This window comes from Lathyrus oleraceus, chromosome 2, assembly GCF_024323335.1.
Source record: "Lathyrus oleraceus cultivar Zhongwan6 chromosome 2, CAAS_Psat_ZW6_1.0, whole genome shotgun sequence".
Taxonomy (NCBI): domain Eukaryota; kingdom Viridiplantae; phylum Streptophyta; class Magnoliopsida; order Fabales; family Fabaceae; genus Lathyrus; species Lathyrus oleraceus.
Window position 1 is genome coordinate 428,019,284 of NC_066580.1, and position 16,309 is coordinate 428,035,592.

The following is a 16,309-nucleotide window of genomic DNA, read 5'->3' on the forward strand; positions in this document are numbered from 1 at the left end:
TTTATAATTGTAGAAATTCAATAGAAGCAGAACAAGCCTAAAACTCAACTCATTAACAAACAAATCCACAAATAAAAAAACAACGAAGTCCAATACACGTGAATCGAGAAAATTATATTCGAGCTCCAATAGATTGAACTGCCCGCCGCACCACCACATAGGTTTCGCCGCCAACCCTCGACGACTTCCAAAGTCATTTTGATTACTATAATCTTGAAACATGATTCGTTTCTCTTTATCACTTAGAGTGTGTTTAGATGAGGTAATTAGATTTTTTTTTAGAATTTTAAAATTCTAAACAATTAAAATGTTTCAATGAAATTCATTCATTTTCAAATTCTTTTGTTTAGATAGAGTACTAAAAAACTTCTTTGTTAAGTTTATAGGATCATTTTTACAAAATTGAAAAATTGAAGAATAAAGATTAATTTACAATTTTAAAAAATTAAAGGACAAAATTAATAAGGACCAATTTATAACTTTTATTAAAAAAATAGGATCAATTTAAAATTGAGAATTTAAGGAGAGAATCTAATATTTTGAATGAATTAGATACATTGTTAAAGTTTTAAGACATACTTTTAACAATTATCGTTTCAAATAAAAAAAAAGTAATCGATTCATCAAATAATTTTCAAATTCGACTACAAATTTTTATGTTACAGACTTGAATAAATAACTTATAAATTTGTTTATGAAAATATATAAATAAAATTTACAAACGTGATTAACTTTTATGAAGACCTTTATATTTTTTTTATCCCTACACTGAGGTAATAATTAAAAAGTATAGTAATAAATTAGATTAATAGAAATCCTTAGAAGGGTGCCATCGAAGTACCAATGCTTGATCCTAGACAAAAAACACAAACCTTAATTGGATGGTGACAGTTGACTAATAATGGAGGTAGACAAATCGTTTAACTTAGCAAGATTTATGGAACTCCATTTGAATAGTGCAATGAAATGTATCATATCAGTCTTTTCTTAATCTATTAATGGTCAAAGAACAAAGTGTCCCCTACAAAAATATTGCATTATTTTATTTAGTTTGGCGCCGTTCAGATAGCAATATTGACATTTCAAAAATGATTCATTGCTATATCATTTTCCAATTTAAATTATGAATATAGATAGATATGCATGTTTTGTACTATATTTCATTAAAAAAAATAACTATTAATAATTCTGAAACTTCAATTATTGTGAATTAGGTCAATCAGTGAATGACATAAAGCATTATTTCATAGCACAAGTTGCATATATAGTAAGGGAAATCACTTCCATAATTCCCTTATATAAGTATATAATTTGGCAACCAAAACATTATCCTAAAACTCACCTTTTTGTTAAGAAAATGGGTGCTCTAGATTTCCTCTCAGATTACTTCTCTGTCACTCCAAAAAAGAAACACAAGCCAATGCAGGTTTTTCTCACGCTCCTATCTTAACAGAAAATTGTGTTTATTTATTTATTTTTTGCAACTTAATTTTTTTTCTCTTATAGACAGTTGAAATAAAGGTGAAAATGGACTGTGATGGGTGTGAAAGAAGAGTTCGAAGTTCAGTTTCCCATATGTCAGGTTCATAACCATAATCATATATATCTCAAACTATTTTTGTGCAGTTTATAGAATATAAGAATGTTGATATTTTTGTGTAGGTGTGAAGGAAGTGGATGTGAATAGAGAGCAAAGTAAGGTAACAGTGACTGGTTATGTGGATAGAAACAAGGTGTTGAAGAGAGTGCAAAGCACAGGAAAAAGAGCTAAGTTTTGGCCATATGTTGAATATAATTTGGTGGCATATCCTTACGTAACACAGGCTTATGCAAAGAATGCACCCTCTGGATTTGTGAGAAACACTGAATTAGCATTACCAAATCCAAATGGAGCAGATGATAACATCACTTCTTTCTTCAGTGATGATAATCCTAATGCATGTTCAATCATGTGAAGCTATTTTAAGCATGCTTTCAAGCTGTTTTTTAATCATCAATTATTAATAGTACTATAGATGAATTAAGATTTGGAAGCTATTTTGAGCATGTTGTAAAATGTGTGTTTAATGACTACTAGTATAATCAAGTTCTGGGTTATATTTATGGGCTAAATGTAGTTTTCTCCAATCACCATTCATCACAGTTAAGCTTCATCAGCATTTAAAAAATATTAACATGAAAATGATCGCGATAAAAATGTATCAATTGACGTCGATATTGATATCATTATTCATTATTTTTATGATAAAATAGTATTAGATGATTAATTCACTCGAGATGACCACAATCATTATTTCGATGGCCAAATTTTTAAAAATGATTTTTTTCATAAATAAATAATATTTTTTTCATTGAATATATGAATACAAATGAATTAAGATTTTTATTCTAAAATATTTATATAAGAAAGTTGTCTTCATATGCATGATTTTTTTTAATGCACGGGGTTTCCCATAGAAATATTTATTTAAACTTTAGAAAAAAATAAAATAGAATAATATTTTTATCACTAGGTGGCTACTAAAATTATAAACAAAACACTTACAAAAAAATTAAGATGAAAGAATGCAATAAATGATTTGCATTAAATGCATAGGTGTTACAGTTTTTTAAATATAAATATAGTATTGCATATTTTTACTAGAAGATATTTATAAAAAAAACATAATTGCAAATTTGATTTAAATATATAGTTTCTTATTAAAAAGTAATGTAATATTTCATCTTTTTACGATTTTTTTAATGACAAATTAAAAAAAAATTAGAATGATAATATATTTTGTATAACTTTTCATAAAAATTATTATTAAAAAATATGTTTTTTTTATATTATGTTAATATTCAATAATTAATATTTAAAATATTGGATGTAAAAATCACTCTTTTAATTTATAAAAAAACAAGTATAAAATTATTTTTTTTCATAATTTTTTCTCATAATTTTTTTTCAAAATATAAAGTAAAAATTTCTGACAAATTAGAAAAGAAAGTCAGGTGGAGAAAGAATAATATAGCTATGTACTTTTTGTTATGGAGAGAAAATTGAATAAAAAAAAGTTATGGATAGTAAATTAATTAAAAAAGGGAATAAGATTTATGCAAGGCCATTATAACAAAATGTCTTCACTTGCATGAAAATAAATAAATGGGAGAAAATAAAATTGACAAAAAATTAGAAAATAAAATATAAAAAATTGATCTCTTGAGTATGCTTTTGAAGAGTGAAACACTTTTTTACCTAAGCTTCATACATACATAATAATGTTGATTACTTTGAATTGTTTATTACACTGTCATGAAGGTTTTTAATTAAAAAGCTTTCTTTTCCAAGCTTAAAATAAAATATTAATGTCAAATTTGTCAAAATGTAGATAACATGGTATCTTGCTTTATCTTTTTATGTTTGGGAGTAATGATTACACATAGAAAAGAGAATGCAGTGGAATTTCATTACACTATAGTGATGGTTGATATTTCAAAATAACTAGAACTGTTTATCTAGTTTTAACAAGAATGGATCTTAAGAATAAAACATTTCCAATTTACTAAATATTTAATATGCATTTTTTTATAATGACAAGTGAATTATTTGAACCATCCCTATCAACTTTTGTTAACTATTTTATGTTTTATGTTTTATATTTTATACTTTCGGCTAGGGGCGGAAAAAAAGGGGTCTACATTTATAAGCTAAAAAATAAAATAATGTAGCTAATTAGGTAATTTAGAAAAAAGAAAGGTGAAAATTATTTGACATATTATCCCTTTCTATAAGGGAACAGGAAGCGTAACTGCAGCATTCTTGTTCCATTGGCATTCCATGATTTCATGTAGTGGAACATCATGGTGTGTCTGTCATGTGTATTAGTCATGGAAATTGACTCATGCATCAGTCTCTATCATTTTCGTTAGCTTCAAATTCTAAAATCTTCAAATTATTTTTTGAAAGATTATTACCATATTTTAATTTCTTTTTCTTCTTTTCTATTTCATAAATTTGAAAATCCTAAAAACCTTGTAAGTATTTTTTTTATTCTCTTTTCAATCGCTTTTTCACAACTCATAAATTTAATATCTCTATAATTATACAATTGTGTATACTTATGATTCTTATTGATTAGTATTTTCTTTTTTTCATTCGACATTTGTTTTGTGGGAAGACAAACGGATATGTTCGTCCATCAAAAGTCCGCGAAAAAATAGACAGGATGTACATCTGTCATACCGGACTCATTTTATCATCTTTAACTTTGACCTCATAATTTTATTAAAGAGTTTCGTGATTTAAATTTTCAAGAATTTTTTACATTTTCAAAATTTTTAAAAGTATGTTGTATGACTCAACCATTTTATTGTTATTCATATTTTTCAACATTTATTTTATCTTTTTTTTAATCTCACGCTAGTAATTATAGTTTCAATCATTTTCTTTAACGTTGAGGTAGCTATAGTCTAGTCAGATATAATCTTCTTCATTTAATAAATTTATTGAAGTACGTCGTCCACCTATTTTTTATATCTTTTTCTTGAATCAAAACCTTTTATTTTTCATCTTTAACACATTTCACTTTAGCATATACTAGTACTCTCTGTTCTTATTTATAAACAAAAATCTTTAGAATTTTTTAGCGTTAAATATAAACAAAAGTCAATATATTCTACTCTATTAAATATTTTATTCCAAAAATACTCTTTGTCTAATATCAATAAAAGTAACAATGCACATTTAATGTGCAATACTATACTCATGTTAATTCTCTCTATCGAGGAATAGTACTTTTGTCTTATTATGCATATTTTCCTTTTATTTTACTTCATATTTCATTTTAAATTATTTGATACTGTATAGCTGCATTTATTTCAAATTGTTATTAATAACTTTTTGCTTAAAGCAAATTGTATACTCCTTATTCATTCTTCAATTTTTTAATTAAAAAAAATCATAGAAGTACTATTCAATTTTATATTTGAGCTAATTTCATATATTTTATATCAATTTTTTCACTTAAAATATAATTAGAAAATAAGTACCAGTAGTTATAATAACTCATGCAATTCAACTTTTTCATAATATAAAAATTTCTATCACATTTGTTTAGCCAATATTATATAAATATTCATAAGTTTTTTGAACTAATTCTCTATCACATTTGAATCAAGTGAGTAGCCTTCCTTGAATAAACAATACATCTTTTTTCATGTGAGGAATTTTATAATCATTGGATCCTTTCTTCTTCTTCATAATTTCAACCATACACGATTGAAGTGTAAGAAAAATCTTGTTTGAACTTTTGATATCAAAAGACTCATAAGCATTTTCTACGACTTGGATAAGCTCATCAACTGAATTAACCACTTCTTTCTGTTGCAATGATTGTATGACACTAAAGAAACCTAAATCCAAAACATTTAAATCGGGAGAATTAGGCGGTTGACAAGTCAAACGAATGTTAAAGTCTCCTTCAGATGCTGTTACACGAAATTCTTCATCATCTAAAGAAACATGACACGGTGCATTATCTTGCTGAATACAAATTGTCTCACATGCATGCTCTCGTGACTATTTTTCTTTGATGGTCGGTAAGATCTTGTTTATTAAAAACATTCGACTGACATCTTTAGTGATAAAAGTAATTGGTTTTGTTTCAAGTGTCTCTGGTGATCGATTGACACTTGACCTTCTTGTCGGCACTTTATCGACTAGGGGAAACACACCAATTTTTCCAGTGAACATCATATTATCTTCATCATCAAATATGGGTCTAGCTATCGCTACTAAAAACGTGACTTTTTGAATATAATTTTTATTTCTGCAAGTCCTATATGGATCATTCTCATTTGCAAGAAGGTAATAATTTGTTGAATTTTTTGACATATAAAATCACTTTTCATCTATGTGCACAATATTATACATGGATTTAAAAATTGGATCACGAGGAATGCTAGTTTTCTCAAGCATACTCAAGCAGGATCTAAGACGTTGTTTCATATTATCATTCTTCATATGTGGCTTCAATGCGCTTGAATGTTGACGCAATACCCCTTCACTCACATATTTTTCCAATATTGACTTGCTTCTAATACCTAAAGCTTTTGTTAAAGATCAAAAAGTGATACACTTAGATAACAAAATATCACAAAAAAAATCAAAGTCTATCTCAACTCTTTTACGACCATAATTTTTTGTGTTATTGTTGCATGCATCACCTGTTTCATTAATCTGTCTCTAAATCCGATAAATAACATTTGTAGAGACTGAATAAGAGGAAACAACTTTTTTAACAATTCCACGATTAAGTTTTCCTTCACAACATGAATTTATCAATATTTCAGAAATAATTTTCCGCTACGTGTTATCCAAAAAAGAACGTTTCCTTTTCAATGGTTGTGTTTCATTAACAAGATTTTCTACTCAAAAAAATTGAATTATTATAAATTAAAAAGAAAGCATAATTACAAATCAATAAAATAAATATTACTTTTTTATGTGAGTTTAAAACAATAACTCAATTACTAAAAATAAAACAAATTTTTTGTTATGGCAATAAATCAACTAGTCTAATTTAATATGGCAAGAATCGAAACATTATAAATATAATAGGCATAAAACAATTGCATGTCTTTATTTTTATTGAAACAATGAATAAGTAATACTGTATAAATAAAAAGAAATTCAACATCCAAAATAAAAATAGAAAATATAAGTGGCATGATGTATGGTGTCTTAGCTCGTATGAAAATAGAAGGGCACTAGCATACAAATTGAAAAGTACAAGTCCTTTGTGAAGTAGAAATTCAGCGTTCCAAATAGAAACATAAAAGTATAGTAAGTAAAATAATATAACTAGTAGAATAGTATAACATCTTTTCTTTAAAATAGCTCATAACAATGAAAACATAGGAAAATTACCTGTTGCCTTATTTAGAGAGATATCAACATGGTTGATTATGTATTGGTAGAAGAATGAGTTAGAGTCTCATTTTCATGAAAAACTTCTTCATATGAGAGATCAACGTTCATCAAATCATCTCTATATTCTTCTTCTGCTACTTCATATAAATTATTCATATTTAAATTAATATTAGATTCTTCCTCATATGAAGGATACACGTTCAAGTCAACATATGAGGGATTTACATTCAACTCAACATTAGTTATTTCTTCTTCTTCATATGATAAGAATAAATTTAAATCAATATCAAGAGGCATTTTCATACACACAAAGAAAAATCACATTCATTTTAGTGTTAGTTTTAATCTTAAATATATAGAAAATCAAGTAGAAAATTAAGGAGGGAAGTATAAAAATTAAACCGAAAAATATTATCACCAAAAATTTCATTTACAAAATTTAAATTACCGTGCAAAAGTTTTAAGAATACAAGGTATAGAAAGTGTGATAAAGTTGAAATTAATACAAATGACATTTTTTTAATGTTCTGACCATATAAAAAATAATTTATTATTATAAGTGTTGCTATTAATTGTTACTACTACCGTCAATTCAATCATGAATGACACATTACCAAGTAAATGTGGGCATGATATCCTATGTTTCATTTAATTCTAATTGAGAATAATTTTGTCCATCTAACTTAATTTTCTCACAAAACTAAATATTTTTAATAAGTGTGAAAATAGAAAAAAATGCTTATAATATATATATATATATATTATATATATATATATATATATATATATAATATATATATATATATATATATATATATATATATATATATATATATATTGTAACTACTTTTTTAAAGAAGAAGAGTAGATTAAAAATAAAAGAGTAAGAAGGGGGCAAAATCAAACCTTATAATTACAAAAACGATAACTAGGAAGCCCTAACTTATCTATAAAGAAGACATTACTAGTAACAAGAGGAATATAATTCCACAAAGTAAAACCAATAGATGACAAATCAATGTTCGCAATTCTATTTGCACAATGATTACCCTCTCTGAACACATGAGAGATGAACAAAGATCTATTAGAAGAGTTGTAGGTACAATGCTTCCATCTGTTACTAAGGCACCAATGAACCATCAACGGGTTAGCAAAAACTAGGGATGGCAAACGGGCATGCCCGCCCCGCAAAAGCCCGCAAAAAAATGGGGCGAGGCGGGGCGGTCATAGTTGAGGATGCGGATCTAAAACTTAGACCCGCCCCGCAAAAAAGTGAGGGCGGGGCGGAGAAAGCCCGCAGGCACTGCACTCTTTAAGCCTAAAAATGCAAAAATTTATGTAAATACATGTGCCCGCAAAAGCCCGCGAAAAAACGGGGCAGGGCGGGGCGGACACATTTGAGGGTGAGGGCCTAAATCCTTGGTCCGCCCCGCACAAAAGTGCGGCAAAATGGGCATGCCCCACAGGCCGAGCCCGTTTTGCCACCCCTAGCAAAAACCATCGTTGCTATCTTTGAATCACATTCCACCCAAATCTTGTTCCACCCTCCACTATGCGTCGGTGTTAAAATCGATTAACCAATAAACATTTGCTACCTAGAACTATATAGTTTTGAATTCTTCATCGCACCAGAGGATATGTAAGAGCGAGATTCAACGTCTCGTCAAACACTATAATAAAAAATCCAAATATATGTTTTTTTGTGCATAACTATGTAGTTTTGAATTTCTCATAGCATATGAGGATATGTAGGAGCAAGACTCGGAATCTTGTCAAGCACCCTAATAAAAAAACTTTATTTTTAATCTCTTTCTTTTCACATAAATACTTTTTGATAATTAGAAGAAATCAAATAACGTATGCTAACACTCATATTCGCAAAGCTGACTAAACGCTTCCCGTTGAGTACAACAGATGTATGAGGTGTCGATACCTTCCCATACATAAACGTCTCCCAAACCTGAATTTGGTTGCGACGACCATATTTTATTCTTAGGGTTTTAACAATATTTCCTTTTTCTTTTGGAATAAATAAACTTCGGTGGTGACTATGTTATTATTTCAAGCGTTCGTTATGCTCGGGTATTTTTTGCGCCGCAACATAATGAATTAGGCTTTAGGTGTTGTTTTGTTCAAATCATATGTTGGTTAGATTTAAGGTGATTAGGTTTTAGGTTATTGTGTTGTAACAAATTATCCACGATATTGTAATACATTTGTTTAATTAATGAAGTATGTTTAACCAATTCAATTTGTTCAATATTAACGAATAAATTCAGTTTGTTATGATATTGTCAAAACTCAATGAATAAGGTTGGTACATTAAGGCTTGCATAATACCTGTACAATGTCCTGCATGTGGCATGAGTTGGTATGCATTTGACATGAGTATGCCTACATTTTGGCCTCAGTACGCCTGCATTTTATCCTGAGTTAGCCTACATTTGGCCTGAGTATGCATGCAATTGGCCTGAGGGTGCCTGCATTTGGCATGACTTAGCTTGTACCTGCCCTGGACTTGGCATGCAGTATGCCTGCATATGACATGGCTTGGGCATTTTTTGACAACAATAGGATACCAAAACAACTTTTATATATTTCATAAGATGTCCATTACAACATACCAAAAGATGCTCATTATAGCATACCAAAAGATGTTCATCATGAATGATGTTCATTACAGCATACCAAAATATCTTAATTCATTAAACGCAAAAAAGACCTAAATTACTTAATTCATCTAATGTTGAGTAGCTTTAGATCCTTATAAATTTTGATGTGGATTTCCATTGGTTGTTTTCTTTCATTTTCCACCCTTAGTTGTCTTTGCATTCTTGCTACCTCCCTTAGGTATTACTCAGTGAGTTGTTATCTTTCCTTCACAACTCCTCTTGTTATGACCAAGTTCACTATATTTTTTTACAATCAACTGTTGAGAGTCTCCTTGAAAGTATATGAGGATTCTTTTGTTCATCACATGTCTTGTTTCTCATATTTTTTAGTCGACCAATTATCCACTCATCACAGGGGGATAAATTGGTACTTGATCAACCATTGACCGTATTTGTGGTTCATTTGTTGGAAAGACAATGTTTGGGAAAGTCTTCTCAAATGTTAATTTCTTGCCAGACAGGATCATAAATAAATACTCACACCAAGACAAAATCATTAAATTTTACTAAGACTAAAATAGGTAGGGGTGTAAATGGACCGTTTTGGGTTGGATTTAATCAAATCTAATACTCAATTCATATAGTATACTCCGATTTGAGTGAGGTAAAATAATCACCCGCTACATCAATGAGTCGGTTTGGACAAACTCAATAATTTTCGGCTTGGATAGGGTTGGGTAATAGGTTGTCCAAATAAAATTGTATGTTTTATTAATATTAAATGATTAAATGATGAGTCATCATATTTTTTATAAAAATTATTCAACGTTTTAATCTTCTTAAAAATTAGATAACATAGTTTAACTATTTTTTAGCATCATAAAATAATAAATGTACATCAACTAATAAAAATTATCATAAAATACTAGCAACAAATTAAAGATGTATGACATGAAATCGTATTAACATCAATATAACTAAAGAGTGAAATATCTAAAATTTGTTAAAGTCATGATTCACTAAAATATTAAATGTTCAAGAGATTAAAATTGCAACAACTAAGTTAATATTCATCAAAATCACTAAAATTGTAATAAAAAAATGTATAGTTAGTGGGTCAATAGAGTTTTTGGGTTTGGATCTGATTTTACCTTAAGTCCAATTTTTTAATAGGTTTTTTAGTTTTTAAACCCATATTCACCTAATTATCCGATCCAACCCACTTTAATGGATTTTTTCAGGTAGATTTGACCGGGTTTTGTGGGTTGACCCATCCCATGTACACCCCTACAAACAGGATTATACTTATAGCACTCAATCACATAATCCTCATGTTTTTTCTTAATGTTTCACATACCTGTGATGACATGACAACAAGGTATCCCAGACAAATCTCACATTCTACATGAGCATGTTTCCTTTTGTATATCAACACGATATGACTTAATATCATTGGTTACTCCAAAGATTGCAAAATTAACATCACCATGACATGTTGGAGTTCACCCATCTGCGTTTTTTTTATTCTTCTCAATGACCAATTGAATTCTATGACATATTTCTCCATTGTACCTATGCAACAAGGCATTCTAGGAAGTTATCCTCTTTGTTATAATAATATTTAATCCCCTCTAATAGAGTAATTATAGACGTGTCCCTATGCCCCAATAATTCTCTATTAAAGGCCTCAAGTTTACCTACAGGTCATGTTTTGTATAGGTCTAGGAGTGTGATCTACTCCAAAAATACTACATATATCTCTGGCATGTCCTTCTATGCATTTTCATTTAAGGTCTTCATTCTTTGCATTGTTATGTCTCATTTTGGTACCGTAGTTACCCTTGCAACTATCCACATGACATTTTTTAACTCCAGTCCAAGATGATGGGACCACAACATAAAAAAACATAAACAAAATATTTGGGACCACAAGTTAACATTAAAATCCATGGTAAACCACAAAATAAACAAGAAAATAAGTGAAACCATGGTTACTTTGCAAAAGGGATAATTACACAATACTTAACTTGGTCATTGCTATGGAATGCGTGGTTTCAACTTGATTGAGAGAAAAATTTGATAGTGTTTGATTTGAATTCTGGTTCGTTGGGCAGACATATAAGAATCATGCTTTATTTATTAACTTTATAATAAATAAATAATTTAGAATTAAAAAAGTAAATGATTTTATAAAACAGAATGAATTTAATTGATATACCCTGATAGTGTAAAGATTTTTTACACTATCAGTTAATCACAATTACTGATTTATTTGAAATGTTTGACTTTTATTTTAAACATTTAAAAAGTAATACAAAGTGACAATATAATTTTTTTATACTGACAATACATTACGATTAATCTCAAACGAAATTGTTGGAGTGCCACGTCAAAAATAAGAATATGAAACCAAAAAGCTAAGCTTTAAAATGGAAAACCAAAATATTAAATACACAAAAATAAAAGATTAAAGTGCATTTAAGCCCTTACAAAAAATATCAGAAAGTTATCATGACACATTTAAGCAAATTTTGCGTTAGTTTGAGACACATCAAACGTACTCGAGCTTCGACCACAGCGTCAGTTAATATGAAGAAGAATAGATTCTAACACGTGCAATTTATCAGCTAAAAGACTGAAAATTTATATGGGGGATATTTACCAAGCTTCAATCTTATGGCGGTGAACAAGATTTACCTGATCAATTCTCAACCCTCTATTCTACATCAGAGAAAACCCAAGTTTTTTTAAAGCTCATTTGGTTTTAAAACTCACTTCATTTTTCAAAACTCAAATTGTTGATAAAAAGTAAAACATCTATTAGTTAATTTTTAGGATACACATAATCCTATAGGATTAATTAATATGTACTATCCATGTAAAAAAAAAAATTATCCTTCATCACCTTCATCTGTTAATTTACAAAGTTACTTCGTAAAATTCTTTTAGACTGTAAATTTATTTCAATTAAATTCTAATCTTATATCAAAGAAATCATCTTAATTTTATTTAAAAGTACTGTCAATATTATATGTAAATAATTTTGTATCTCATAAAAAATAAATTAATATAAGAAAATAACAATAAATAAATAAATTTTAAAGAAACAGACTAAACAAATAAACAATTAAATAAAATTTTGGTAATTACACTATGTAATTTTGATCAAAACTATCCAAACAACATAAATTACTAAAACACACTTCTAATCAAAACTGTTTTGTCTTGTGATCAATACCAACCTAAAACTGAACACATACTGGCGGCACAATTTTCAGTTAATAAAATGCATAAGCATACGCAGGAAATAACATGGCAGGAGCTGCAACAGTAAATTAAACCAATGAAAGTAACAAACACTAACTCCACTCAAGTTAAATATTTTGAATAAAGTAAAGACAACCACAAACAAATATTGGCTCTGTTAACCTAGTAGTATGGTAAATTAGAAGATTCCCATAAACAAAGATTATTAAAAGAGTGAATTTGTAAAACTTAGAAAAGATGGCAAAGATTTATGACCAAAACAAATAGTTTTAAAAGATAAATAACTAAAATAAATTGAGCAAAAGATAAAAGACCAAACATATATTTAAGCCAATAATATCCCAAAACTTAACGATGCCCTCACACCAGTAGCCACCTGATCTGTGGCTTACGAGAAAAAGGATAGAAGATTATAGAAAAAATAACACAAGCTAGATTATTCTGATGCAACCAACAGTTTGCACTAAAACAAAACGACCAAAATTTCCATACTGTATGCATAATGTGCATTACCCTAAACCCGGAAAACAGTAGAAAACCAGACAAAAAAAACTCTCATTAACATATAAATGGACTTCACTGTGAAACCCCCAGCCACTTAGAGAAGTTGTCAAACTCGGTATAGTCAGAATCTGAAACCATGGTGTTGTACCAAGCTTTTCCTGCAGCTTTGATAGCAGAAGCTTCCTCCTGATAGAGTAAAAAGAGCACAATGAAAATAACATTAGCTTCAAAAAATATTAACTCTCATCTCACAAAAAAATAACTCTATTATGAAGTGTGCAGCAAATAGTATACAATCCGAAAGAAACAGATAACATATTGAATGGGTTAAACCAAGAGTCAAGGGCAAAAATTAGAGAAGTGCATTAAATTAATTACTTCAATGTGTTCATCAAATCCACTTACAGCCGACACATACTTTAACTCACAATCATTAAATGCACTTCATGATAAAAATGAATAGGGTGTGCTTATATCATTTGTTAAAAATAAGTAGACAAGGAAGAAGATCAGCCTCTAAAGTAGAGCAGAATATGGAACAAGCAAACAAGTCTCAAACAAATATACAATGATCATTCAATCAAGTATTAACTATGTAACATGCATACACATAAAAATAGCTTATTTCGAACAATTAATCAATATATTAAAGGGTCACTACACATTAGACTATATTTGAATTGATGGAACATAACAGAGCAGGGTGTGATAGAACATAACAGAGCAGGGTGTGATAGAACATAACATAGTGGAATGGAGTGAAACTGAATTGAATATAGATTTCATTCACATAGTTTGAATATTTTATAAAAACGGTCTCATTTCTATTGCAGAGTGCATACACCCCAAATAAGATGGAAGGAATGGATTCCATCATGTTTCATTCCACTCCATCCATTATTTGCAAATCCAAACAATGGAATGTCAATATTTAGTTATTTACCACTCCATTCCATCTCATACCACCAATCCAAACATACCCTTAGAAAATCACAATTCAAATCAAAGTGCAAAAACTACCACATGACTTGTCATTTCATAACATATACTAAGAACAAATCAAACCAACATTAAAAGCTAACATGAAAATACAACTTGATAAATGCACAAAGATATACATTAAACATCAAAAGCATAAGCTATGCAAGCATGTCGGCTAGTATATACAGCATGTTATACATCTCAAGCATTGTTAGTATCTAAACAAAATGCAAAAAACAGAGCATGATATTAATATCAATATCACCTTAGAAACAGTCTTTCTCTTCTTATCAAGCTTCTCGGCCTTAGCCTTAACACGCTGAGCCTCAGCAAGCAAAGCCGCTCTCTTAGCGGTCTTAGCATAAGGATTAAGTCTAAGCATAACATTAAGATTCTTAAGAGGATTCTTCTTAAGAGTTGCACGCTTAACTTCCTTTTTAATAGGTCTCACAACAGATTGAACTTCATCGGAATTAATAATCCTAGTCAAATCAGAGTTGGTCATCTTGGCCCTAGGTAGAACATACCCTTTCTTCTTCTCAGAAGCCTTATCAAATGATCCATAAATGGAATCCAATTTCTCAAATGCAGATTTGGTCCAAATCACAAACCTACCCAAATGTCCACCAGGTGCAAGCTTCAAAAGATTCAATCTCTCCACATTGGTTATCTCAACACCTGGAATGTTCCTGAAAGCTTTCACAGCTTTAGCTCCTTCAGTGCTGTAGACAATGAGTGGACCCTTACGAGAGATATAGCGACGATTGCGCATTTTTCCCTTTCCAGGACGAATGCCATGGCTGTCTTTTGCTTTCTCAGCATCGGGAAAAGCTCCGATCTTTTTCAGAACTTTGATCGCTTCCTTTGTTTTCTCAACTCCTTCAGCTGAATCACCGACGACGAGAGGAAACTCAGGAACAGTCTCGATCCTGTGACCACGAGCAAGAACAAGGGAGGGGACAGCGGAGGCAGCGATGGCGGAAACAACTGCATAACGCTTCTGGTTAACGTTGATCTTACGGTGCCATCGGCGCCAGATCCTGGTTGGTGCAAACATCCTACCACCACGACACATGTTTCCGAATGCTGCCTGACCGGCACGGTGAGTTCCACCACCTGCAACACGAGGGATACGGGAAACAGCACGACCGGTTCCCCATGACTCAGCTGATGTTTGGTGACCGGCACGACGGCTGACAGCGTAAGGCTGACGGCTGTTATTGGAGATGTTGGAGTGCACAAAATTGACGATGTCAGGACGGATTGAAGCACGCATGACATCGGGAATGGGGAGGGTTGTTGGTGTATCCGTGGCCGCATCTCCTTCTAGGGCTTGCACGGTGACAAGGGGACGTGCTGCGGCGGTGGCCATGGCGGCGAGGATGAAACTCTAGCTAGGGTTTTTGGAGTACTACTACTATGAAGAAGAAGGAAAGGGTTAGTTCTGCGATATTGATATGAATATAGTGTGTTTGGGCTTCAATTTGAAAACCCTAAACCCATATTCATTTGGGTATTTTGTTTATTTGGCCCAGCAAAATTAAATAGCATTATTTTTAAATAATGAATAAATAAACAGTGTAATTTCTAAACTACCAACATTTTAATATTTTTGAATTTAATTAAAGACCGATATCTTTCATTAAATGAGGACTATTCAATTTTATATTATTTTTTAATATTATTTTATTTTAAATAATTAACATTTTAAATTAATTAATAGTAAAGATTCTGATATTCAACTAAAACTAAATGGTATTTAAAAATTTATCTCTTTTATTTTATCAATTTCACAGATACTTTTATTAAAATCAATTAGAATAATTTTGAATGATATTTTATTCAACTATTTAACATTTAGAGGTTTAAAATGATGGACTAAATTTTTTCTTTTTTTAATTTTAACTGCAGATCAATTAATTGGGTTGCATCTCTTTTTTAAATTGGATTTTCTTTACAACAATGTTACTTCTCCCATGTTTGAATTCTGAGATCCATTAGCCAGATAGTGATCTAGAGTGTTATTTTTTCT

General features: G+C 30.0%; 2 protein-coding genes across 2 annotated transcripts; one reads left to right on the forward strand and one right to left on the reverse strand.

Moving 5' to 3' along the window:
• Window positions 1–1,284: 1,284 nt before the first annotated feature.
• LOC127119943 (heavy metal-associated isoprenylated plant protein 22) lies at window positions 1,285–2,056 on the forward strand. The gene is made up of 3 exons (XM_051050312.1): window positions 1,285–1,426; window positions 1,507–1,582; window positions 1,663–2,056. Exons 1-3 carry the CDS (start codon window positions 1,358–1,360, stop codon window positions 1,953–1,955), a joined length of 438 nt encoding a protein of 145 aa, XP_050906269.1. The 5' UTR covers window positions 1,285–1,357; the 3' UTR covers window positions 1,956–2,056.
• An 11,030-nt stretch (window positions 2,057–13,086) lies between these two features.
• Window positions 13,087–15,767, reverse strand: LOC127119944 (60S ribosomal protein L4). Its single transcript, XM_051050314.1, has 2 exons — window positions 14,543–15,767; window positions 13,087–13,482 (listed from the first exon to the last, which is right to left on the reverse strand). The coding sequence occupies exons 1-2, from the start codon at window positions 15,647–15,649 to the stop codon at window positions 13,369–13,371; spliced, it is 1,221 nt and encodes a 406-aa protein (XP_050906271.1). The 5' UTR covers window positions 15,650–15,767; the 3' UTR covers window positions 13,087–13,368.
• Between the last annotated feature and the right edge of the window lie 542 nt (window positions 15,768–16,309).